Source organism: Gallinula chloropus (genome assembly GCF_964237585.1).
Source record: "Gallinula chloropus genome assembly, chromosome: 1".
Taxonomy (NCBI): domain Eukaryota; kingdom Metazoa; phylum Chordata; class Aves; order Gruiformes; family Rallidae; genus Gallinula; species Gallinula chloropus.
In genome coordinates this window covers 64,591,397-64,618,783 of record NC_140085.1, presented here as the reverse complement: position 1 = coordinate 64,618,783, position 27,387 = coordinate 64,591,397, and the positions used below count along the sequence as shown (strand labels likewise).

The window sequence follows — 27,387 nt, the reverse complement described above, 5'->3', positions numbered from 1 at the left end:
TTACAGGTGTTTTCCCAGTACATAGGGAAGAAAGCTTTGGGTCAGGAAGCAGCTATGACATGAATGGTTTTAGAAAAGAACTAAATAAGCATTATACACAAACACAACATAGATAAATATGAACAAATACCTTTCAACATCTTTTGACCTATCTCTATTGCTTAACATATTACTGCAAAGCCTGTGATACAAAGGCTACACCTAAATAGGGGTGAATCATATGCAGCATCACTATCATGTTGGTAGGTACAGTTTTCTTGATCAGAGATGGCTCCCTCAGTTTGGGTAATAAGTTATGGCTATGTTAGGATTTAGAACTTTGCCAAGTGTTTGGATAGAATGGAAAGTATGGTCTGACCAAGATTATTAATAATTAAATACCTCAGCTAATAAATAATTGAACAAAAAAAATCTGGTTTGGATCATTACAGATGATGGTAACAACTCACCTAAGATAACTTTTCTATCTTGTCTTTGCCAAGCAGTAAATTTCTTTCTTGTTTATATACCAATGTTTGCATATGAACTATTCCATGGAAAGAAATTAAAGGGTAAAATATTTGGAAGAGTTGGGCATCTTGTCAAATTTTATATGTTTATAGCTTAAAGATATTGTTTAAAATTAGTTTTCAAAGGTTACTTTGTTCAAGACAAGTACAACTGAGAATTCAGTTCAGCTGAGCCATGGAACGAATAGTAGTGCTTTATTTAACTTTAACCCTTTATTTAGAAAAGAGTAGAGGTTCATTCTTTTAAATTGCTTCAGTGCTTTAAAAAGCTGCCTAAACATTTTTTAATGTGGTTGCATTCTGCTTGGAAGTAGACATCAAGAGAGTATAATACTAACTCATACTTCTGGTATTTTCATCATCAGTGGAAATCCTGCACCTTTAATGTGAACATACTCCATGTACCAGATTAATCATTCCTGATTGGCTTTATATGTTGAGTTGCCATGTGTTACAGATTGTCAGAGCAGTTCGAAAAGTTCTCCAATGTCATTGAGAATTTGTGCTTGAAGTGATAGAGTATGTGCCCAGGTTTACTTTGTAGTAACTTTTTCTTGTTAATGGCAAGGAACCCAATATAAATAGTGATGTACTAAAACCACAAAGAATTGATAGGGGGAAAATATAAAACTTTTTCAAAAAGTAATGTTTCCATAATCTTTCATTTCTATTATCTTACTATCCTATTTGTGGAGAGAGATATATGCATTTATGGTTATATCTTGTGAAAATAAGGCTTAGCTTGCAGTTGAAAAGAGAATTAAAATTCCCTTTTACTGTTAATGACTAGATTTGATGCTTCAGTTGCTTAGGGAAGCAATTAAGTTCTCCAGAAGTTAGTATTCAATTTCTTTGCTTTGATGGTGACAGAGCCCTGGCACAGGCTGCCCAGAGAGACTGTGGAGTCTCCTTCTCTGGAGATCCACTAGACACTGTCCTGCATGTAGCCTGGTCTAGGTGATCTTGCTCTGGCAGGGGAATTGGACTAGGTGATCTCCAGAGGTCTCTTCTAAACTCTACCATTCTGTGCATTTGTCCCCACTTCATCCCACATGCTCTGGACAAGTGGCTGCCTCTCCCACCAAGAAAAGCTCGTCAGGAGTTGGATACCACTATTAACAAAATAGCATGTGACCTGTTGTTTCCAACAGGAAGGAAGCTAGACCTCATGGAAACCCAGAACTTTTTTTTGGATGGGATACTAAATAAGACACCAGAGTGGGAGAATGAGTAGGAAGGAGGATGGAAGTGGGAGTAGAAAACACAACTAGGAGTTCATGTAGCCTGGGTAAATATTGAGATGGTTAGGCAGGGAACTAAGGGCTTCCCTAAAAGAGAACTAGCAATACACTTCTATGCTTGTGTTGATGTAACCCTGTAGGTTATGTCAACATATTCTTATGCTGGAATAAGAAAAGGCCATTGATTAAAAGGTAACTGATCCATGGAGTGCAATTTTTCCCATGTAGAAGATTCCTGAGTTTGGTGGTGCGGTTGCTTTAGAAAGGAGACTGAAGTTCACAAATTAGGAAGATGTGTAAGGGTGATAATGAGATTCTGATGGGAAAGCTGTGGTCAGAGTATATGGGGAGAATAAGAAGGGTTTACCCTGACTCGGGAGCGAGGATTAAATGCTCTTTTGAATTGCTCATTCTGTACGAAACTTTCAAGTTCGTTACGTGTGACTTTCCTTCTCTTAATTCAAGTGGCCTTCTGGAAACTGATGACTGGTCCTATAACAGTGTTTCAGGGAGAAAGTCGAGTTTTGGGGAGAGAAAAATAAAATGAAGTTTCCAAGGAAGCAGTAGCCTCCATGGTTTTTTGCCTGAAGCCCACGCGTGAGATGCCTTGGAACTGGCTGCACTAAATGGCTTGCTACATGTAGCTCTAATAGCTAATCCTGCAGCTCCCTGCCACGTGTCCCGACAGCACTTAAAATGCTGTTCTGTAGGTTACTGTGGTTGCTATGCCGATTTAAACAGATTTAATGAGCAGCTTTGAAGTCACTGTTGAAAAGCCTGTATTTAGTTGCTACTGCCGTGTAGCAGTGCAACTGTTAACACTGAAGATTAGAGTTGAAATGTGGTCAGATTTGGAATACTGAATGCTGAAAAGGGGGGAAGAAAGCCACTGAAGTCATTTAAATGAAAAGGTTGTACTTCAGTATTTGGTATTCTACAAACCATTTTTATAAATGTGCTTGCAAGTATTTATCATACTCTTGAGGAAAGCAGTGTGCAGCTTGAAATCAGAAATAACTCTTTCAAGCTCTCCTCTGTTATTTTTTTTGTGGAGACCTTCTACGGTTTGTCTCAAATTACCACTTTCCCATAAGCCCCGTGATAAGACTGCCATTTACTTAGGAAAGGCTTGGATGTCATTAGATGCAAACACTTTTCAGTGCTAGCATTAAATTGGGAAGAAAAATCTTGTGATGGAAGTGTTGTTTAGCTCAACCTGACACTTGGAAGCATGAGGCATTTACCAATTTTTCAATATTTTAGAAGGCTGTGCTTCCATTGTTTTGAAATAACTTCCAGCATCTCACAAGTTTATCTTGAAACATATTTATTTAAATGTTGAAGTTTGAATGAATGCTTTAACTTTCCGTTTGGCTGAAGAATGAAAACTTCCCTTAAGATGCAATAGCGAGTTCCATAAAGACATAGCGAAGGAGCCCCTTAATTGCAGTCAGCAATTAATCAGCAAGGAGCATATTGATGAACAGAAAACATTTTGTACAGTATTTTTCAACAGTGCTGTTGTGCAAAGAACATGCAGTTCAAGTAACTTCTGAAACAGGGTGGGGGCGAACACCGACTAATCCCATCTGTTCCCTCTTACTCTGCAAATCAGTTCTTCCAGCTCTGAAAGGTCAGTGGTACCCGATTACCAGGATGTGAGCTGAGCTATTAAGCAGGGAGTTGGTGCTTTGGCAACGGTCCCTGTACAAACGGAGAAATACTAAATGTTTTAGGCTTTGAGTTTTACTCAGCAGTTTAATTTTCATTCTTCTCTGACTTTTGTATTTGATGATTCAACCACTTGAAAGTTTGTATTTTCCAAAATAGGGTGACTATACTAAATGTGAAACTCAGATTCCAGTTGCATTTTAGACCATAAGGTAATTGTTTGTCTCTTAAACAGAAAAGGGAAAAAAGAAAAAAAAAGGGGGGGGGGGGGGAATAGTGGAAGTATTAAATTATGTTTTCTCCAGTATTCTAAGAGTTGTTCTTATTTTTCTCCAGGAGACAGATGAACAGAAACGGCACAAAATTGCCAGTGAACTTCTGCAAACAGAAAAAGCCTACGTTAGCCGACTTGACCTCCTAGACAGGGTACTTTTTTCTTGAATTTGTTTTTATTTTGTTGTATTGAATTCACTTAAATGGCTTTGCACAAGTGTATATATAAATTACATTAACAGATGATATGTCTTCCACTTCTTCAGTCAGACATTTGTAGTTGCCACACAGCTTTGCCTATGTTTCTATTTTAAGAACACTAGATATTAAAATGTCTTAGTTTTGTGGATATTAATGCAATGGATTCTCACCATAAGCAATAGTAGCGCAAACCTCACATTAATAACCCTTCTAACAAAGGGGATGGTTGGCATTATGATCACTCATTTCTTGGCTTCTGGTGACATGGGTGACATGGACAAGAAGTGTATCACTTTGTAATACTGAAATTGCCTGCCCACTACAAAAATTACCAAATCTTTCAAATCTTTGAGCCCCCTGAACAAATTTTTTCTTTAGTGCCAAAGAACGTAGGAAGACACCCATTCTAAACTGACTATGCTCTATTTTCCCCATCACATGCTTAGGCTAAATCCTATTGAACAGAAATAACTCTTCTGCGAGGAAAGGTTTGAATTTCTGTGCTCTGTACTCAAACTGATTCTTCTTAAATGTGAGAGTCTGTAGTCCTGGAGTATTTTCCTTTTGAAAGAATTGTTTACTTTTTCATGTAACACCTACATCCATTTTACCTGGATACCTATAGCTATGCATTGCATTACTCCATGACATTTTTCGCAGACACCACTGTTTATACTTCTGAGGTCTAACACATAAGTCTTGTGCACAGAGTTGAGGAAAAAGTAAAAAGCCTCAATTGATGTAATAATTGTTCCTACTGCTTGGGGATCTAATCATCCTCATGAAAGCAGATTTACCTAGTTGCTTAAAAGACAAAGTATTAAAAACATAAATAGAAATTTGTGATTTAGAGAGGCTTAAAAATAAAAAAGGTAGGATTTTCCAATGGTAAGGTTAAATTATTTTCCTTGATGCAATCATTAGTGTGCTACTTTTTTGCCTGTCTTCCAAATATTAATGGGACAGAGTTGTGAAAAAATGAGTTTCAACTGCTACTAATGGGAGGGAAGCAGAAGACTGGGAATAGACTGTAATGTTCCTAAACTTGGTTAAAAAGTTATGTGACCTTTACAGTCTTCAAAGTAACTTGTCAAAATTAACAAACTGTCCTCTCGGAGACACACCAAAGTGAGCTTGTTTTAAAGATTATGTGAAAACATATGGCACTTTTTCCTCTTCAGACACTTTTGCTGCCTCAGTTGAGAGTATTCAGATTCCCGTATTCAGACTCTCTTCTTCTTTCCGAAGCCCCTTCCCAAACTTGAACATTTTAGGGAGAAGGAGTCTGTTCAAGGGTGAGAGAGGGAAGTGGAGGGGCCATAGCTCCCCATAAGCGCTGCTTTATGTAATGTGCACATTAACAGTTGCATTTGTCTCTAGTCATTTTGTAGCTGCATCTAGTCAGTCAGGCCCCATTGATGGGGAAAGAACACTACTTGTTTTAAAAGAGACTATAGTACAGTCCAGTCAGCACTTAGACCCCTTTTGTGCTTTAAATGGTATATAGGGACCGCCTGTAGTCTGCCAGCTACTTTGATTTCAGAAGGTTTTCAGGGGTGCCGCATACGAGGTTAATAGCTGGGATAATGATGATCAGTCTAATCATGCTAATTGAATAGAAAGTAAGAGTGGAAAACACAACTGAAAGACTGGGAAAGCTGAGATGATGTAGCTGTTAAAACAGACAGGGTGCCTGGAGTTGATCCAAAATGGCACCACTTCAGTTTGGCTTTCCTTATGCCTGCTCCGCCTGCAGTGCTTTCCTGGCTCACAAGAAAACAAGCAGGGTGTAAGGGCAGGAGAAGCTTTTAAATTCTGGTGAGGGTAAGACAATAAATGAGTTTGTTGTTACTTGTTTATATTATTGAAATATTAATCTGGCCTCAGTCAGAGTAGGACGGGTGGATAGGGGATCTTCCATTGGTTAAAGACAATAGGCTGATAGGTTCGGGGCTCTTCTTCTGTATTGCAGGTGTTCTATTCCAGACTCCTTGAAGAAGCCAACAGAGGTTCATTCCCAGCTGAAGTGATTAACAAAATCTTTTCTAATATTTCATCGATAAATGTCTTCCACAGTAAATTCTTACTTCCAGAACTTGAAAAAAGAATGCAAGAATGGTAAGAGGCGATTCACTGGTTAATGTACAAATAAAACTCTCTGTAGAAATTCTGTCACAGGGTTTAGGTAGGAAAGGTATCTTTCTAATTAAGTGCTCCAGGTCCAGGAAGTACTGTGGGTAGGAGAACATCTGCTCTTCCGCTCTTCATCGGGATCTGACTCAGTAGAGGACTTGCGTCATTTGCTCAAAATAAAGGGCATGTATCTTGCTGAAGGTGGTAGAATTACTCATGATTAAATGCATTGCTGAACTGGAGGTTCAGACTGAAATTGTGTGCTATCTGATGAGCTTATTGCACCGAATCCAAAATCGCGAAACGTAACTTTAATGTGTTTTTGTGCTACTCTTGCAGCACAGTAACCTTTGTCATTACTGCTTTCTGTAATAAGTTGGGATATGTTTTCATTTCTCTGTGTTTTGGTTGTCTGTTTGAAATCCACATCCAGATCTGGAATGTTTTCGGTGACATATTTTTGATCAGCTTAATAATTTTTGGGGATATATTTTTGGTCAGCTGATAATTTTTCTCTCCCCATCACTAGTCTTTGAAACAAGTTTCTGCTAGAGAGTTCTTTTTCCTTAGCAGTTACATTAATTGAATATAGAAGTTATAGAAGGATTCTATTAGTAGGTTTACCTATGTCTGTTGTTCTTAACCTACGAATAAAAATAGCGGGATACAAATTTCCGATGCTTTCCTTGAGTTGTGGCTTGGTTTGAAAACTTAGAGTAAAAATACATAGTTTTTGAACATAGCGGTTCAGAAGTAGATTCTTTTTTTTTCTTAGAAGAAAAGGCAGTGTGAATCTAAGCTTAACAAATGGAAATGAAATTGTCTGGTAGCTGAATTTTGAATGAGTTGAGCAACAGCTGGAGCTGAATATCTGTCTTACAACATATGGCTTGAAAGCACTGGCAACAGTCTTGTTGCAATACATTTCCTGTGAAAAGACCATAACAGTGATCCCACATCAAATAGAATACACGTCTAACTCTGTCCTTTGTAGCCAAGGATGACCGAGAGCAGATACCAGGAGGAAGGATTTAAGAACACAGTGTGATATCCCACTGCGGGGTGTGTGTGGGGTGTGTTGGTGAAGAAATCATTTCACTCTTTCAACACAAAGTTTTGGACTCTGTGACAATTACAAAGCAGGCCTACTCATACGATTTGTTTTGCTTTAAAACTGCAGCTTTCAATTTTTTGGGTGCCTGTTAGCTTGTATACTGGAAGAAAAAGCAGTTGTTCTGTAGTTGCCTTTGCTGTGCTCTGATTTTACAGACCTTTGCTTAGTTTTCTTGCAGCCACGTCAGTTTTAAATGAGATGCAACAAGATGCAGTTACTGAGCCATCTATTTCATGTTTGAGTTCCTAAAATTCAAATGTGTAAATACCACTGTGGGCTGATAACACAGAAATACTTCTTATTTCTGTACCTGTGTTACAACATGAAGTCCTATTTCCTGACCCATATAAAGATGCTATCTTTGTCTGGCGATAGTACAGTGCTGATTTGAGTCCATGGTGATAGCTATCTTTCTGTGCTCTCTATCCAAGAGAACAGTAACTATCCTGTACCAGACTGCATTTAGTTTTGGCTCACCGTGCATAGCGTTTGCATGTGAGATGAAGTAGTTATTTATATGTGTAAGTCCATCAAGGGAGGATGCTGCTTTCAAAAGGTTCTGCTTTCTCCAACTTCCTTAGTCTTTCCTGATCTTTCAGAGCTTTTTGTGTGACATAGACCTTGTCTTTCTTATCTGAAGCTATGCTGAGTTTGTGTTTTTACAGCCTCAGTCTTTGGACATGTAAGGGCCCTGCATGAAAAGTAGTCATGAAACTTTTTAATCTCCAGAGATGGTGACATTGCAGCACTCTGTGTAAGCGAGTTGCTGTAGGTATCCAAGGAGCAGGCACAGCAAACTGTTCTTGCTTTGTAGTTTATAAAGGTTTTAACACATTTTTTTTTAAGTCTGTCCAGTAATAATTGTGAAACAGTTAAATGAAAGTATTCTCTTTTTTTTTTGTGCCAGCTTCTTTAGATACAAAGAATTGCCATAGTCTCATCTGCTTAAAGATATATTTTAATTGAAAAAAATGTATAATTACTTATCTGTTAAATTTATCAGAAAACTTTAATATCTGTGTGTTGGGGTTTTTTTTGGGGGGGAGGTTTCCTGGTGACCTTTAGAAATGTATTCACATTTTTTTCAGTTTTGTTGGAACTGGTATGATTTGTGTTTTATTTTAACTGCATTACAATAAAATGTCAAGCAAGGGAAACAGCATTCAGTGAATCAAAGGAGGAGAGGGGGGTTGTTTTAAATGGCTAGCTTGCCTTTGAAAGTGTATGGATCTGCTTGCATGCAGGGTGGTTGGACGTATATGTGAAGCTAGGTAAGGGTGGAGAACCTTGGTGATTTCAGAAAACAGCATCCCACCCTGTCTTTTCCTCTCCTCTTGTCACCAGGCCCAGCAGTAGTTCAAATATCTTAGACAGGTACCTTCTGCCACCTTCCCAGAGGCAGCTGGAGCTGGACCAACCTTTGCCAGTCCGGGCAATATTCTGTCTTCAAGTAATTTTTCCCTTCTGCATGGCTTTTCTCTTGGAGGCACGATGTGCTACAATAGACTGCTGAAGTTATTGCAGGAGGCTGCTTCCCTTCAGGCTACTGCCGCATTCATTTCAGACTTGGAGATACTGAGTTCCTGAGTCCGTCCTTGAAAATGAAATGTGAAACATCCTTCCTACCACAATTCTTGGAGACAGATCTGGGCTGTTGTGCTTTCCTTGTGTTTGAGAGTGCAGCTTCCCCTAGCCTGTCCATCAGTTTCTTTACTACTCTGTTTTATTTGTAGATGCTCTCAGTAACTGGGAAAGAGGTGGGAAAGTTCTCACAAAAGACTGGGCTGCAAGGGATTCTTTGTACTTCATAGGTTTTCTTAGATAAGTAATGACTTTTAAAAGCTGTAAATAGCTTCTATTGATGTAAGACACAGAAGGGAAGCTGCACAGTATGGATTTAGCTATCAAAGAAAAGTATAGATAGGTATTTAGAGAGTAAAGTATGGTCACAAGAAGAGAATGTAGCTTTAAGGAACGGCAAATAAAATGAAATTAAGCCATGTTTTGTGAAGAAAAATCTTTCACTTTTTCCATTAGAAATAGCTTGTTTTTCTTTAGTACCTTGTGACGTAGAATGCTTATACATCATCAAAGAGGATACAAACACTCTTCCTATGTTAATGCTGGTCAGTTTTGAGGGTTATGTTGGAGCTCTGTACAGGTTGAACCCAAACAGAAGGATTCTCTACTAAACACTTGACACTGTTTTATAACCGTGTGTGACTTTTTCTCTTTCCTGTTTGCTCTGAGATTCCACCCTCTTACTTTGCAGGACTACCACTCCCAGAATTGGAGATATTCTGCAAAAGTTAGCTCCTTTCCTCAAGATGTACGGAGAGTATGTGAAGAATTTCGATAACGCAATGGAGTTGGTGAAAACATGGACTGAGCGGTCACCACAGTTCAAATTCATTATTCAAGATATTCAGGTAATAGGGAGAATTATGTAGATCTCCAAGTAATACAAGCATATACACAAATACATAGGTTTGTGGGTGGAAAAAAAAAAAGGATTAAAGAGAAAATTAAATACCAAATCTCTTGGAATTTGTCCACTTCACACTGTATTCTGCTTCTCCTCCTCCCCTTGTGTATGCACAAATACCCATGCAAATCCAGACTTTCCACTGCAAAATACAGCACGAAATATAAAGGTTGAAACATGAGAAGACTAGAAAACCACTGCACTTTGTTGTAGATACCAAAGGTAAATAATGTCTTAGGATCAAGTGATTTATCAGTGTAACTACAGATCCTTGTACTGAATCCCGAAGGTCTGTGCTGGTTCCCAGCAGTGCTGTTACACAGAGCACAGCGCTTTCCAAGCAAGGATGTCATACTAAATGCTGAGCCACAAAAGGGTGAAGAAAGCTTACCAGTTCAGCAGTACATCAGCCTTTTCAGAAGAGCTTTTTATACCCTCTAGTGCTCCCTGTAGGTTTCTCTGTGAATTGGCAGGGAAGTGTCTTGCTGCAGACTGAGCAGCTAGAAATAGGGGAAGGTAGTTCTACTTAAATTTTACTCCTTTACAGGGTCTTGTGATTCTAAGCCAGGGAAGACAACCGTGTGTATTTTAATGTAATCTTTTAATTACATCTAAGATTACGGAAGTGAATATGCATCTTAAAACACCATGTAGGAATATACATTATAAATGAAACTCAAGGAAAGCATTCCTTCCTTAAATTGGTAGCCCATTTAAGCGACTTCTTCTAACATGTGGTCACAAGCTGTTCTTATTAATTCAGTAGTAATTCACTTGTCTGAGTTACTACCTACCTCATTTAAAATACACTGGAGTTTAGGAGAGCTTTTTGTTAGGACTTTTGTTTATGGATGCTTATTACTGGATACTTAGGGAAATTTTTAACAATTATTTTTAGGAAAGAATTTCTAATTATTTGGTTTGGTAAAGTAGTTCTGCTTTCTTTCAGAAGGTCTATCATGCATGTTTCAAAATACATTATTTGTTTCATCAATCATACCTTTTATTTTACTAAATTGTGATAGCATTTTTGCCTGCTTCATTGAAATATGTTTACAATTTTTAGAAGGAAAAAGTGTGTGGAAATTTGACATTGCAACATCACATGCTTGAACCAGTACAACGCATTCCACGCTACGAGATGCTTCTAAAGGACTACCTAAGGAAATTGCCACAGGATTCCCTAGACTGGAAAGATGCTGAAAGTAAATATCTTCTAGTCATTGAAATAGATGAAATAAATTCGTTGTAAGAAGATACTTTAAAGATATTGTCAGGAAAGCTTAAGTGAAGAAATCCCTCTGAAAAGAATGATAGAATTTCTTCAGTGCAGTTATAGGATTCTTCGTGGGGGAATCTACTTGAATAGTGGGCGAACTTAATCGTAAAGCTTTCAGTGTTCTCCTCTTGGACCATGTAAATTTTGCTTTAGTTTTGGTATAGTGCACAGGTTTTGATTTGTTTGCTTTGCAGATGATCAGGGGTTGCGGTGGTTTTTCTTTGTTTTCATGGTTTTGCTGGTGTTTCGGTTTGCTTTATGCACATTCGGAATGTATGTCTGTTATCTGTAAAAAAAAAAAACAAAACCAAAAAACATCAACCAAAGTTACACTCATGAATGTATTTTTAAGCCCATTTATAAACTTATTGCCCTCCATGTTTACATAAGAAAAGTCCAAGATATATTTCGCGGCTTATTCAAAATTACTTACCAGATATTGTTTTGACTTGTTTAATTTTTTTCTGTTAATATACAAGTATGTGACAATGCAGCTTTTTGGTTTTATTTCTTCCTTTTTCTTTTATCTAGAATCCCTGGAAATTATATCCACTGCAGCAAGCCACTCTAACAGTGCGATAAGAAAAATGGTAAATAATCCTTCTTTTCCTGATATTTTAAGAAGTATTTTAGAGTATTTGTGGAGGCTAGGAGTATATGAACTGCAAATCTTCCTTAAAACAGCAACAGTGGTTTTCCTGGGTCCAAGTAACTGCTTCAATGTAATATATTTATCCTGGGAATGATAGACAAAATTTTGGCATTGCACTTACTTCTCTCAAGTGAAAAATGGGATAGATGAGGTTCCTCTCCTGGCTCAAATAGCTGATGCTGTGCTGGATTCTTAGCCTTGTTTCACCTGTTTGTGTCAGCAGAAGGGTGTTTGTAAAGCACAGTTACCATTCCTCTACCATGTTATGCCGGCCTGAAAGGTGTACCACTTTATGTGTGTAAGGTATTTCGGGCAAGCCATAATCATGGGGATAACATTTCTAAAAATTCTTGTTACTCTATCAGCTGGGTTAATGAATCTGCATGGCTGACCATACATAGCAGATATATATATATACACACACGTATGTTTTTCAAAGCCAGTCTCCAGACTCCCATTATTTCATTTAACCATGCTTAAAGAGCTGTGCTTTTAATTAATGAGATTTGTAACTGTTTTTCCACTGTAAAGGAGAATCTAAAGAAATTGTTAGAGATCTATGAGATGCTGGGAGAAGAGGAAGACATTGTGAACCCTTCAAATGAACTGATAAAAGAAGGACAGATCCTTAAACTCGCTGCTCGCAATACGTCTGCTCAAGAACGGTATCTTTTTCTAGTAAGTATGGTGGCGTGTGTTTGCAGCAGTGGGTGCATGGTTGTCTAGACCTGAGTTGCCAACAAGAGAGGGGAATCATATGATCATAGAATGATATGGGTTGGAAGGGACCCCAAGGATCAGAGAGTTCCAATCCAATGGCACAGGCAGGGCCACCAACCTCCAGGCCTGGATCTACACAAGGCTGCCCAGAAGCACCATCCAACCTGGCCTTGAACACCTCCAGGGATGAGGCACCCACTACCTCTCTGGGCAGCCTGTTCCAGCACCTCACCACTCTCTCTGTAAAAAAACTTCCCCCTAATATCCAATTTAAATCTTCATTCCTTTAGCTTTAGTCCGTTCCCCCTTGTCCTGCCATTGTATACTCTTTTAAAAAGCTGATTCCCTTCCTGTTTCTCTGCTCCCTTTAGGTACTGGAAGGCTGCAATAAGGTCCCCCCATGGCCTTCTTTTCTCTAGGCTGAACAAGCTCAGCTCCTTCAGCCTCTCTTCATAAGGGAGGTGCTCCAGCCCTCCTTTTCTAGTTGATGCAAGTGCTTTTCCAGTAGTGACATTAGAGCTTAAGAAAATGCCATGTAGAATAGAAGACATGGTTTTAAATAAATGGAACCATTGTCCAGAAATTCAGTTTCAACAACTCATTATTAATCAGTTATTTAATCAGGTGGCCGTTTGTAAATGCAGCTCCTAGAGTGTGAGAGCTTTGACATTCTTGTGAAATGCAAAAGCTTAGGATTTCAGTCCTGATTGATTGTGTGTCCCAGTGAGTCCCACAGTCCTGTGGGAGCTTGTTATCATGGCAGGTCATCCTCTTGTCAGGTGCCTGCATGTTATCTTAGAACTAACGAACTAGAGCCATGGTCCCTTGGGGCTCCCTTGGAAAAGGTTTGAAGTAGCTCGTTGCTTCCCGTACACTAGAAACTGCCAGTACATTTTTGCTACGGGCCTCTGGCATTGCATATCTTCTGGGTAATAAAGACTGGTAAAGGGTTGTTGAGGCACAGCCCTGGCTCACCGTGGCTTCAAACAAAAGGAGAAATCATTGGCTAGTAAGACCTCAGATGGGGCTAGGCAACTGATTAGAATGATGTGTGCTTCATGTAAGAAGTCACAAGCTCAAGCTTGATGTATCTGTGATACAGATTGGACAACAGGCTAGGCAGGATTTCTGTGAAATAAGATTTAACTTGAAGCAAGTTTATATTTTTAATAATTAATTATTAGAAAATGAGGGGAAATGTGAGAAAAGCACTACAGATCTAAAAACTCTGATTCTAGGCTAAGGCTTTAGACATTTAAGCGTTATTTAACATTCTGATGTTTAATGGAGAAATAGGTCTTTGTCCCGCTCATGTTTGGGTTTTTCCCTCTGTGACACTGAGGGTTTCAGTGAATAAAAACTGTAAGATTGAAATGTTCTTTTATCTTGGACAGAAGACATAAAATGTCCACGAATAATATTAGTTACAACTTATACAAAACTGAATGGTTTTGGTATGGTGTAAATATAAATGTATTAACTGAAGAAAAAAAGTCTTACTCTGCCATTTCGAGGAGCTTTTGCAGAATTGGGCATAAGTGTTGGGTTTTTTTTTCCTAACAGTTTTGCAATAGTGTAAAAGACCCAGTTTGAGCATAGTTGGTAATAAATGCTGTTAAGACTGATGCATGTACTGAGCAGTTATTCCCACAACCTCTGAAGCTGTCTTTTAATCTTGTTTCTAAACAAATAAGAAAAAAAAAAAGCAGTGTTGCATGAGAGCTTTGACCATCTTTTATATCAGCTGAGTAGGAAAGAGTCTGCCTTCTCACTGACTTTGAGTCCAACTTTCTCTTATTGTCTCAGATCTCTGTATCTGTGGTTTTGTTAATGCAAAGCTATATGTTTTTGTGGTGGTGTTTGTTTTTTTTTCCTACCCCAGTTTAACAATATGTTGCTGTACTGCGTCCCCAAATTCAGCTTGGTGGGATCAAAGTTCTCAGTTCGAACCAGAGTTGGCATAGATGGTATGAAGATAATAGAAACTCATAATGAAGAATATCCACACACTTTTCAAGTGTCTGGAAAAGAGCGAACGCTGGAGTTGCAGGCCAGGTAAGCCAAGTCTTTTATCTAATTTTTAGAGGATTAAATATACACACAGAAGTGAACTGATAGATTTGGAGTACGATGTACTGGGCTTCATCTTAATACAAATATTTTGAAAATTACCTAGGCTTCCAAGCCCATAAATTGTCTGTCTCAGGATCTCTTGTAACAGAAAATGCATCTACAGTGTAGAGGGCAAAAATACCTATGATAGCTGTGAATAAACTGGCTGGAAAACTGAAAGCAGCATACCTGGACTGACACAAAGGCAATCTGTCACAAATTGTCCTGGTGGGGATATGTCCACAGAACATAGGTTTTTACCATGGCAGATGGGCACCTGCTTTCCTCCATTCCTTAGGCCAGTTTCCAGCCTACCTGTTTTCCTCCAGTCCCAGGTATCAACCTCATTCTCAAAAGCAAGTTCTCTTTTTAGCTCTTGAGTCCTTTACCTCCAATTGTGCTCTTCTGATTGTTTCCCTTGTTAGTCCTCATTTCCTTCTCTTGCTGAGTTCCTGTTCCACTGCTGCTCGTTTTATCACCTAGGATAGGCCTTCCCTCACTAGCCTGCCCTGCTTCAAATAAAGGAGGGTGTTCCACCTCTCCTTTTGGACCTGCTTAAAGATCCTATTCTTAGCAGTTGGGATTTCATTGCACAGAGGCAAGGATTAAGTGAGCAGAAGGATGCCCACATTGGGTACAGTTCTGTGCTGACACCAGGTTGTTTAGAGACAAACCATAGCTTGCTAGCAAATGAGCTTTCAAGCTGTTTTCATTTATGGAAAAAAACCCCAAAACCAAAGCAACATTGTAATATTTAATGAGAGTAACAACAGTGACTATAGAAATGCAACAGCACATAGAAATTTACCTACACTAGCGTTGTATTTGAAATTAAATATATACCTTGAAAAATGCCAGGAAAAAAAGGCTTGCAAGGCTTTTTGGGCATGTTTTTGGCTATCATATTTATTATAAATTGCAATATGATGTCTTGCTAAGTATTTGGCAAGTTGTTATACCATACGTCCATTTCAATGGAGAAAGTTGGCATCTGGCTCTACTGTTTATGAAGCACTTCTAATTGGAAGAAAAAATGCTGCAATAAAGTGAGTTTATTTTTCCAACTTTCCTAAAATACCAGTAATTAGAGGTTTATTACATTAGTTTATTTTAGGTGTGAGAAGAACATGTTTTCATGTTTTGTTTTACAGACATTTTTAGAATCCATTAAGTCTGTAGAAAATATCCTTGATTCGTGAGCTTGTATTAACAATGTGGTCATGTTTAGTTTACATTGGGGTTTTATTTACTAGTAGGCTTCTGTTTGTTTATTTATTCAGAATACTGTCTGGGTATGTTGTCAATCACTGGTTTTAAACAGCTGGTGGATTATTTCTTTGAGAGGTTTCTGATCTGGTTCAACACAATTTAATAGCTCAGCTTTTGGGGTTTTTAATGTGAGCAGGTAGAGAAAATTATTTTGGCTGCTTAGGTTTCTTCTGCCTCATATGCAAGGGGGGGGAAACACTTGTTTAGGATTTTGCTTGCTTAAAAGTTGTACTGATTCTACGAAACAATGTGTGAGGAGATGAGATTATGGAGATGATGTAAAACTCATCTTTCGCCTCCTTCATAGCAATCCACAGAACAATAAAATTTTGCATGGCTGATATTGCATGGCTACAGCAGTGGGTTTTTTCCACATCCTAATACAAGAAGGAAGTCACTTTTGAAGAGCCAGATGTTCTGTGGTACTAGTTCTCATTGTTCTCACTTAAAAGTTTGCAGAAACACCATGTTTGTTACCAGCACTGGCCAGTAGTTTCCAATAGTACTATTACTTGTGATATAAGACATTTTTTCCAAATATTTGAAGGTTAAACTCCTGTCCTCCTGACACATTTTGACAACAAAGCTGTCATAGAATCATAGAATGCTTAGGATTTTAAGGGACCTCAAAGATCATCTAGTTCCAACCCCCCTGCCATGGGCAGGGACACTTCTCACTAGACCATGCTGCTCAAGGCCCCATCCAACCTGGTCTTGAACACTTCCAGGGAGGGGGCAGCCACCACTTCCCTGGGCACCCTGTGCCAGTGCCTCACCATGCTCACAGTGAAGAATTTCTTCCTAAAATCCAATATAAATCTATCCACTTCCAATATAAAACCATTCCCCCTTACCCTATTACTCCATGCCCTTTTAAAAAGTCCTTCCCCAGCTTTCTTGTAGGCCCCTTCAGGTGTACTGGAAGGCCACTACAAGATCTCCCCAGAGCTGAACAAGCCCAGCTCTCTCAGCTTGTCTTCATAGGAGAGGTGGTCCAGCTCTCTGATCATCTTGGTGGCCCTCCTCTGGACCTATTCCAACAGTTCCATATCCTTATGTTGGGGACTTCAGAACTGGACACAGTATTCCCAGTGGGGTCTCATGAGAGTTGAGAGGGGAGAATCACCTCCCTTGACCTCCTGGCCATGCTCCTTTTGATGCAGCCAGCTTTCTGGGCTGTCAGCACACATTGTCAGCTCATGTCAAGCTTCTGACCCACCAGCATCCCCAAGTCCTTCTCTGAAATGCTGCTTTCTGTCTATCATCTTTGTCTTGTCCTTTTATCTTATCTGCATTTACTGTCAACTATATCTGCTGTAACACATAAAAGAGAAATTTCTGCAGTTTGGTTTATAATATTAAAGCACATTTTTCCTTTTGTTTAATTAAATACTCTTCTTGCCACTGTAGTAATATTTTAACAACAGTAACAACAAAAAAGGATTAAATAAATTACTGTGGTTTGGGAGGGAGGAAGATTTAATAGATACAGGAGAAATGCATGTCACTTTGTGAACTTAGTAGTGCATGAAATGAGATTAGAAAAAAGCCACCTGTACCCTGTACTGCCCCTTTCTTTCATTCTCAAAAAAAAATCTAACAACATAAATACTATTACTACTTTTAAATGCATTTACATTTATCTTTCATCTAGAATTCACCTCTTAGTGGTTGCAAACTTGTGAAGCCTGAAGTCATGCTTTTATTTGTGGTGTTGTGTTTTTGTTTTGTTATGTTTTATGTTTATTTTTTTTTTAATTGGACAGCTAACAATTAGTGCTTTTTGAATTTTAAATCCTGAGAATTGCTTCAGAAGCTTGCTTTGGCTAAAAGTTGTTGATAGTGAGATCATGTTTCCTGAACTAGTTTTGGACTAATGTGTCAAATATTTCTTTTAGTTCTGAACAAGATAAGGAAGAATGGATAAAGGTAAATTAATCTATGTTCTTTATTCTCCAAACACTTTTTCACTGAAGCAATCAATAAAGTCATAGTCATGTTTTCTGGCTGTAGCTTCCCTCTGCTAATCAGTAACTGGTCAGAATGTAGAGAGTCCATTTTAAATGGACATTTTAAATGTAACATGTTTGAGGACTTTCTCCTTTGCTTCTTTAGGCACTTCAGAATACTATAGAGGCTTTTCAGCAGAGGAACGAAACTTTCAGGAACGCTATTGCGAAAGAATACGAAGACATGCCAGTTGAGGTTTCTGTAAGTCGCTCTTACTCCTTTGAGACTTTCTTAGTATCCATTTGGCTCCTCAATAGCTGGAAAAAGTCTGGCAGAAACATTGTTTTCAAGCCCATTGTGCTTATAGCAGAGGAATTGCAAAGTAGTCATCTTCATAATGCCAAATCTTATAAACAAGCCTCCTATTTTTTTTTCTTTCTTTCCCCTTGAAACACGTAACAGAGTCCCTTTCAGCATAACAATTTTTGACTGGGTTCTTTGTTATTTCTTGTATAGATTGCAAAACGTATCTTGAGCTGTGTTTTGCCATTTCCTTTCCAGAGGAAGAGACTAATTATGCTGCACAACTTTTTATACTGGCTTTTTTTTTTTAAAAAAAATTATTTTCCCATCCTCCCTGCCCCCCCTTTCAGAATGCTGAGCTTGGGAAGAGAGCACCGAGGTGGATCCGAGACAATGAAGTAACCATGTGCATGAAATGCAAGGAACCCTTCAATGCACTGACGAGGAGAAGGCACCACTGCCGAGCCTGTGGGCATGTAAGTGCAAAAGCCTGGCTGCTGAGGCTGGGGAGCAGGCTTGGGGGCTGGACAGCAGGCTTGGGAGTGGGTCTAACCACCTGCCCGACTTCTGGTGGCTGCTTGTTATGCAGCAGAGTCTTTGTTGCTGTGCTTGTGGCTGAAAGGAGAAGCTGTGTACAGCGTACCACAAAGGATCCTCTGTCTGCTTTAGTTGACGTGGTAAATTTGGATGTGATTTGGAGCAGTGGAAGATGTGCATTTTTGCAAAATGTCCCAAGCCCCTGGGCACGCTGCATTGTTAGTTCTGAGTGGCCTCCACGGATCAACAACAGCTTCAAGACCATATTAAGCTGGCATAAACCAGCATTATCCCTGGCGGTCTCCTCTTCCCATTCTGCTGCCCCCTCTCTCCTCTTCACAAGAAGCTCGTGGAACCCTGTAGTTTTTCACTGGTTTAACTGGGAGCAGTTCCCAGTTGGGTTCACTGTGTAACTGTGTGAACATGCGTGAAGCACCGGGGGAGGAGAGGTTAGGATGGGAGAGTGCTACTGCTGCTTTCCATGTGTGTCACTACGGTAATGCAGAGCACTTACACCACTGTTTCACGGTCGAGTTTTCAGCAGTTGGCACAAGAAGAGCAAACATAATGCACTTGCTTTCCTTGCCATCCAGCAGCCATGCCTTTCTCCAGCAGATGGTAGTGCTAGCCCGGGTTTAGTGTTTGTCTTACAGGCTACACTGTATGACTTCTTTCTATCGTTTTCATGTGGTATGAGGGCTCACTGCATCCACAGTGCTGTTTTTCTGCTCTGCAGGACACTAGAGGCTTTTTTTAGCAGCTCTCAATTATTGATTAATAATTGACTCATCTGGGGTTTTTTTTCCTACAGATCATTCTGTTTTCAAACTCCTCCATTAATTTTAAGATCACACCCTTCGTTTTTCCCCGTTTTGTTAAGACTCCTAACTATTGCCCTCTGTTACAGTTCCATTACATCACCTTCCACTTTAAACTGTTTCTCATGGGAATTAATTTGGGTCAGTGATAGTGTCTTCCCAGCAGTGACTAATTGGGAATACTCAACTAGTATTCTCTGGAGATACAAGTTAAAGGTACTGATCTAGATTAGTACTACAGAGCCCTGGTCCACAATAAAATTTTGTTCAGGCATTTTGAGAGCTTCATGTCAATGTCTCTACCTTTCTTTCTTGAAATAACTGCACTCATACTTTCTATGCAGGGCATTTATTTCTCTGAAAGAACGTTTATGTGGAAAAAATATATCTAATGAAAGGAATTCTCTCAAATCCCCCCACATTTCAGGTTTTTTCTAGGTGTCGTGGAAAGACAAAAGATAGTGGGACACTGGCTTATGTGTACTGTGTACTCATGAATAGATTCTGAAACTGTGAATCTAATATTTCTTAAGTTATAAAATTAAACACTTCTGACTTCATTTTTTTTAATTATTATTTTTTTAATTATTGAAAGTACACCTGGGTTGTCCATTTCTGAATTTATGTAGAAAACAACATTTTAAGGTATATCTTTCCAGCTTGGTACCTAAAGAAACTGGAAGGTTTTCATCCTTCAGGCTAGTTTGTACTATATTCAGATTCTATTCCTAACTTGACCTATAGATATAATTGAAATCCTAATGTGATCTTTATATAAAGTTCCCACCAGGTAGATAGTAAGGAGCATTTCTAGTTAAGCAGCAGTGGCACAGATTTAGAAAAGTCATTATTTTCAATTAAGTTACTGTTGACGTAACAGCATAATAAAGCAATTATCTTTCTTGTTCTGTATAAGTAAACAAAACATTACTAATTAGATATAATAGTATTCCTTTTAAATTAAATTCATATTCCTTAAAGTTTTATAAATACTTACATTTTATATGCTTGCTTCTCTTTTTTTGTTTCTAAGGTCGTTTGCTGGAAATGTTCTGATTATAAAGCACATCTTGAATATGATGGCAATAAACTGAACAAAGTCTGTAAGGACTGCTACCATGTTATAACTGGTTGTACAGACAGTGAAGAAAAGAAGAAGAAAGGCATCTTGGAGGTATGTCACTGTAAAATTCTGTACATGCATAGTTGCTCAACAGTAAGTGAAAAGCAGTATCATTCTTGCAGGGCTGTTTTCTCTTTGAGAAATGAAAAGCATGGGCCAAATTCAACCCACCTAATATTCTTTGGTTTGCACTATTCTTTTTTTACAACATTAGCTTGTTTCTTACAACATTTTTTTTAATGGAGAATTACAAAGTTTAGCTTGCTTACTTCTTTCCAGTTATATCAGCTACTTATTAATCTTCAGTTTTCTTCTGCGCTTAAGATGATGTAGCAACAAAACCCACAGACTCTACATCAATTCATGAAAAAACCACACCCAAGCTGAAAGAACTGGGGATGGAGGAGAGGGGAATAAGGGAGAACATGGGCTCTGAATAGTGACATAGTTAGATACTGTTTTGATCAGTGTATCCAATGTACCTGTAAGTCATTAAGTTGCTCTCAGTTTTTGTCATCTAAAATTTCAAAGTCTCCAACAACAGACACCTCATTTTCTCTTACTATCAGGAGGAAGAAATAGACATCTTAGAATTGCAATTAACCTTCACATTTCTGAAATCCCCCCTTTACAGCCCTTTTAAAATGCTTGACAGACAGTAGTCAATAATCGTCTTAAATCTGTCAAGACATATATTTATCTTGGAACATAGTAGAGAAAGGATTGACCCTTGAGCTAAATACCAACAGAAAAAGAAGGCAAGAAGGAGAGTCAGATTGTAATTCCATATATAGTTTGTAATCTGTGTTGTCTTGACTACACTGTCTTAAGAAAGGGTAAGGTGCACAGGGTCCCAATAGCTTACCCTGTAGTCAAGAGGCTGCTGTTTTTTTGGCATGCTGGCTTTTTTAAGGCAGCTGAAGGAGCTCTAGAGTCTCCTAGAAATGTCTATCTGCGTGCTGGATCTCATGATGAGAGTTGTTGGTACTGTGCTGCAGCATCCAGACAGCATCGCTACTGGGGGAGGAAAAAACTGGATGCAAGGAAATAGTAACAAATAACTATTTTGAATTTATTTCTGCTCTTCTCAGGATCACCACTTAATCCAAGTAGCATGTTGCTCTGTCTTCAGATTTTAAGCACTTCACCAAATCTTTTCTCTAGGACTAGTGTTTGCATTCTTATGTTATTCTTAGAAATGTGTTTGTGTCTAATTCTGTCATAATATTTTGACTGCCAAAAATAAAGTGGTTGTCATTTTGGATAGTTGGTACCACTTGCATTCCTGACATGTTATCTTAGAAATAAGACTTTGTTTTCGATACTATGATACAGAGAAAGGCTAGCTGTGGTGGCAAAATGAGATTTAGAGCTATCTAGAAGTGTATAATCCAAAATTACTGACAAAAGAAGGAACAGAATACACGTGATGAGGGAGTACACATGGTCATTGTGTATAAATATTCTCCATAAATCCAGTCCTTAACTTGGGTATTTGCTCCAGCTGCTTTGCAGATGCTATCTAACATTTGATGTGAATGGTGGTCTATTTCAGCTCTTCTGTTCTGCATGGCTTTAGTCTTTATTTCAGAAAGTTTATTTTCCTTTTTATGCTTTCTACTGTCTGCTAGATTGAATCTGCAGAAGTCTCTGGCAACAGTGTCATCTGTAGCTTTCTTCAGTACATGGAAAAATCAAAGCCCTGGCAGAAAGCATGGTGTGTTATACCTAAGCACGAAGCCCTTGTGCTGTACATGTACGGTGCTCCACAGGTATGTACAGAGGAAATGGAAGAGATTTTACCTATTATTGTCACTGACATCTGAGGAAGAGGAGTCAAGTAGCTTGGGAATGGAGGAACAACCCAAGTGTTGCTACCAATCTGTATAGTGAATGAGAGGTAGCGGGCAGATTAATTTGCTGTTCTTAATGAAGAATTTCTCCTCCTTAGGACGTTAAAGCTCTGGCTACAATTCCACTTCTGGGCTACACAGTAGATGACACCCCAAGGAGTGCTGACCTCCCGCACAGCTTCAAACTGACCCAGTCTAAGTCTGTGCACAGCTTTGCTGCAGACAATGAGGAACTCAAACAGAAATGGCTGAAAGTTATCCATTTAGCTGTCAAAGGAGAGACGCCGGAATGTCAAAATGAACTGCAAGTGAATGTAGAAGAGCAGCCTGAATCTTCTAAAGCATCTGAATCCTGAAGCTCAAGAACACACGGTATTTTTAAAAGTTTTCAATTGAATCTTCTGTGGTTAACCTTTGTGTTAACCTTTCTTTGCTCAATCAAGGAAAAAAAAAAAGGAAAAAAAAAAACCAAACCTTCTTACTACCGTACACATCTTAGCACTTTATGTTTGGGAAAAATTCTGGTCTTTTTAGGGATCTTTTTCTTATATTTATGTTCTCTCAATAAAAGTGATGTACAGGTCCATTTCAGAGACTTTTTAAAAAATGTGAATGCTATTAAAATACTTATAGACTTTACTGTACTACTTGTTTGTGGTGAAGCAAATTTCTTTCGAGAATTCGATTGCTCTTTGGTTAGCGTTTGCTTCTTTCATTAAGAAGGCAAATATTGAAGCTTCCTACTTACATGTTAGGACTTGCAACAGGATAAAAAATATACCTCCCCATTGCCAAAATAGATCTGTAATTAAATATGCAGGGACAGTTTAGTTTAATGTATGTAGTTTATAGACTGAATTCCACAGGTCTGTACATATGTTGTATTCACTTGTCTCTTTTTAATTACTGCAGATTGTTTCAAAGGTATATTGGCTTTTAAAGTTTCACTTTATCAAGGAAGCAACCTAATGATTTTCAATCTAGAAATGATTCCCTAAAATATGAGAAAACAATATATAATATATGTACAGTATTAAAAATGTATGATACTTGATTTTTGCTTAGATTTCATTATATTGGGTTCCTATTAGTGAATAATTTATTTAAAAAGCATGTTTTCTATTTGAAATTAAACACAGTCCTAAATTAACAAATACTGTTCAGTGATTTGTTTTAAAAGCTGACAATTATCTTGACATTTTTATGCATTAAGAAAAAAAAAGCAGTAATATAAGTGGCATGCAATGGACAAATAAGTTCCAGTTGTGTTTAAAAGAGTAGTTGCTTTTCTTCAGCATCCTCTCACTGTTACCTTTTAAGAGTGCAGTAGTTCATTACTAAAATGCAGTTATGTGGTTTGGAAAAGCAACAGATTCATAGTAACTTTCTGGGAATGTGTATTTTTGGTATTATGGTTATCGGGACAAAACATTTTAAACTTAAATATTTTAATTTTTTGGAGAAGATTAGGTACTGTAATACTTAATTACGACAACAATCTTCAAGGGTTATTGTTGTAAAGTGGAGCACACTTTTATAGGTATCTAGTATGAGGTCTGAGTCTGCAAATCTCATGTAGCATTACCTGACGTTATTTGCATTCTGCTTGTGGGAATAAGGACTCACTGGCTCTGCAGCATTAAGTCCCTTCTGAACTTCCATCCCTACTCGGTTTTTTACACAGAGGCAAATGACCTTCCTATAAATTTCTGTTGTAACACCCTTGGATGAAACAGTACAAACTCAGAGGTAGTGATTGACTATCAAGTAGACAATTAAAATAATTTAAGATTTTTCTGACCCCTCTAAAGAATGAAAATATGTAATTTCTACAATCAACTTGTCATAAGAACATTAAGTAGTCCTGCTTCTCAGTGTAACTCCAATCTGTATTTTAAATCATGTCAAGCTGAAGAGCTCAGGTTCCAGCTCTGTAACATGAGGGCAGGTGTAAATTGTTACTCTTCATTTTGAGTTTTCCAGACTAAGTATTCACTGAACTCCCGCTCCCACTTTACTCTTTCTGCAACACTATAGGGGGGAAAAAATCAGTTATTTAGTCTTTAACAAAAGATTGTTAAAGTAACCTCTGTTTTTAGTGTCAAGCATACATGAGCACACAGAAGACCGTCACACAGATTCGTCTTAGTGGGATGGATTTTGCTCTCATCTGCACAAATCCAGAATACACCATGCCCTCCAGACTGCCAAGCTTTAAACCAGTGCCAGTAATTACCAGGACATAGCCTTATAGGGTACTAACCCTGCACCTGACTGTGCACGTCAGTTCTGAATTATTCCTCACGTGCTCCATATGCCTGGATTATCCTGCACCTATAACCCTAGTGAACAAGCCTTTCTGTAATTCTCTAAGGGACTTTAAGTTATTTCTACTGTCAGAGGTATTTGTCTTTATGGGCAGCTCAAACCCATTTTGATTGACATCGGTGAGTACCATCAAGTCTTCACCTGGGTCTCCCTAGCCTAGTACATGTGTGTTGTCCTGTGTATACCTTGGCAAGGGATGAAGGGATATTCAGGTAAGCAAGAACAACCCTCTGTGGCTCACTCACTTTTATGGTCATCTCTTGAAAGTTAGTACCTCATGAAATAATCTCCAGTGCAACTGTGGGATCTGGAGGGTCATCTTACCACATCCTCATGTATAAAAACATTGTTTCCCACATTCAAGTTGTTGAGTGCAAGGGGAAAACTGTCTTAAAGGAGTCCCCATATAAGATCAACTGAGCTATACCAAAAATAATATGATGGCATGATTCTGTTTTCTAAGCTCCTGCAAACTTAATTCTGAGCCAAGTAGGAAGACCTATTCCAGCTAAATAATTAGGGAAATGATTAGAAGCAGAAATTTCTGGGCTGCCTTATTGTTGTGGTAGTATTGAGTAGCTGAAGCTGCTTGAACAGTTTCAGCATCTCCCAGGTAGAAACCCTGCATTTGGGCATAAACAATTGGAAAATAAGTTAGCATTGAGAGTTGTTTATTTGGATGTTTTACAGTGTGGGGTATTTTATTTAGGCTAGTGAAGCCTGCTTCATGTTCTCATAATCAGCTGCTTGGTCCAAATTGTTCTCTTCTGAGTCAGAATGTATCAGCACTTAAATACATGGTTCTGTGTGCATTCTGTAGGAAGAGTTAAGTATCGCCAATATTAAAGGAGGTGGAGAAGTTGCTTCTAGGTTTAACCACCCTAACTGTTTTACTCCAGACAAGCTCCCCTACAGCATCCAAAACTTTAATCTGTAAGTTATGAGCTCACAGGAACAAAAGCGGTCAGATTAAAACCATGACTCTAACAAGGTGTAGGCTGCTCCCCTTTCCGCTGTTAATTTTTTTACGAAGAGAGGAAAAACAAGTCATTAAATGTATTGGCATAAAGCTGTGTGCGTAAGGAAGAAACTATAACTGAGCATTCATTCATAATGCATGAATGTATGTGAATGGCCCTGCTGAATTAGTTAAGGTTTGCAATTTTTGTGTTCTCACTTTAAAAGTGATCGGTCTTCAGTGCAATTTAAAGCAGATCAGAAGCTATTTTGTGCGGGTTTTGTCTGTGTTCAACCAGAACGTGGTTTAATTATTAATATGTTTGGAGTCTGTTAATATATTTTTTCAAAATGACTTAGTGCTTTTCCCCTATCATAGAAAAATAGTGTATTGTGACATCTGCATGTCACATTCTTCCAGATCCTTCTAAACATTGCTTTCTGATATCAGGTACTACTCCTGTTTGGTTGAAGAGCTGTAAAATCTACAGCATCTAGTACTTTCAAATCCCTTTACACTGAATAGTTTATTCCAAAATGTATTTAATTTTATATGCAAAATAGATATTAAGAATACAAAGCATTCTCTTCTCTTTAGAGTAGAATATTAAACCAGTTTAGATGTGTGCTATATATAGTGGCACCTTTTTATGCAAATCCATCTCAAAGTGCTTTATAAATCTCTTCAAAGATTCTAAATCTCTTTCATAGAAAAGAGGAGCTTTATTCATATATATTTAAATTATGGGCAAAGCCAAGGCACTGACTAAATATAGAATAAATACACTACCACCTGAGTAAATTTTAGATTAGGTTTTAGAAATACAGACTAAAGAGTTACAAGTGGAGCCAGGAGGAAAACAAAGATATATGTATATATAAAAATAAGTGGGAAAGATGTGGAAATACTTGACAGGTTCTTTGGATTTTGGTGTAGTTGGTGTTTTTTTGTTTGTTTGATTTTTGTGGGGGGTTTTAACTTACATCACCACTTAGCTAGTATAAAAAGTGGTCAGCTTTTCATTTCAAGAAAAGATTCAATGAAATCAGCAGAGGGTAGTGATTCCCTATACTGAAGGAAAGGCTTTCAGGAAAGAAATAAGCATTCCATATAGAAATAATTCTAAGCAATAAGAAACTTTCTCCATAAATGTGTTTGGAGATCTTTAGCTGGTGTAAATTACCATAGACCCGATGGAGCTATTGTACCTTCAGAGATTTAAATTAATGTAGAATCTACCTTATGTTAAGATACCTGCAGAAAATCAAGATTTCAGCAGTTAGAGAGCTGCTGACTTACTATGTCTCACCTGGGATCACAGTGCTCAGCTGAACTTCAGATAGGTTTCAGTTGGAGATAATCAATGTAGGGGTGAATGTAAACCATAATGGAATCAACAAATGATTGGAGAAGAGGAGTATGTTTGTGGCAGAATTGACTATTCTTAAGGTTAATGTGTTGGTGATATGGGCGTCATTCTTTGTCCTCTGTGGTGTACTGTTGCTTGAAATCTGAAATTAAATATATGGAGTTAAGTTTTCTTCCTCCATCCATGGCCCTAATTGGTGTGAGGAATTTACACAGCTGGCTCTGACCCATGGGACTGTAGTGAAGTATGTTCCTTGGACAGGAGCTTTAATCTGCTAGTCAGATTGTTTCCTAAATCCTTCAACAGAACATTAACTTAATAATTGCGTATGTGTGTTTATATACACATATGCATATGTATGTGTGTGTATATGTATATATGTTTATTTATATATTTGAGACAATTATTCAGATGACCTGTTTTCCAGCAGTATTTTACAATCAAAAAAATACACTGTGCTGCACTCAAAATACAATGTATATTGACTGT

At 38.2% G+C, this 27,387-nt stretch overlaps 1 protein-coding gene across 1 annotated transcript in view; it reads left to right on the top strand.

Moving 5' to 3' along the window:
• Positions 1-22,716, top strand: part of FGD4 (FYVE, RhoGEF and PH domain containing 4) — a 28,930-nt gene extending 6,214 nt beyond the window's left edge. The window contains exons 3-15 of the mRNA XM_084279289.1: positions 3,758-3,847; positions 5,868-6,013; positions 9,415-9,571; positions 10,694-10,832; positions 11,438-11,496; positions 12,090-12,236; positions 14,161-14,333; positions 17,558-17,588; positions 17,775-17,870; positions 18,263-18,388; positions 20,301-20,441; positions 22,022-22,162; positions 22,342-22,716. Coding sequence (XP_084135415.1) covers positions 3,758-3,847; positions 5,868-6,013; positions 9,415-9,571; positions 10,694-10,832; positions 11,438-11,496; positions 12,090-12,236; positions 14,161-14,333; positions 17,558-17,588; positions 17,775-17,870; positions 18,263-18,388; positions 20,301-20,441; positions 22,022-22,162; positions 22,342-22,599 — 1,704 coding nt within the window. The 3' untranslated portion in view covers positions 22,600-22,716. The remainder of the gene's footprint in view (positions 1-3,757; positions 3,848-5,867; positions 6,014-9,414; positions 9,572-10,693; positions 10,833-11,437; positions 11,497-12,089; positions 12,237-14,160; positions 14,334-17,557; positions 17,589-17,774; positions 17,871-18,262; positions 18,389-20,300; positions 20,442-22,021; positions 22,163-22,341) is intronic.
• The last annotated feature ends 4,671 nt before the right edge of the window (positions 22,717-27,387 follow it).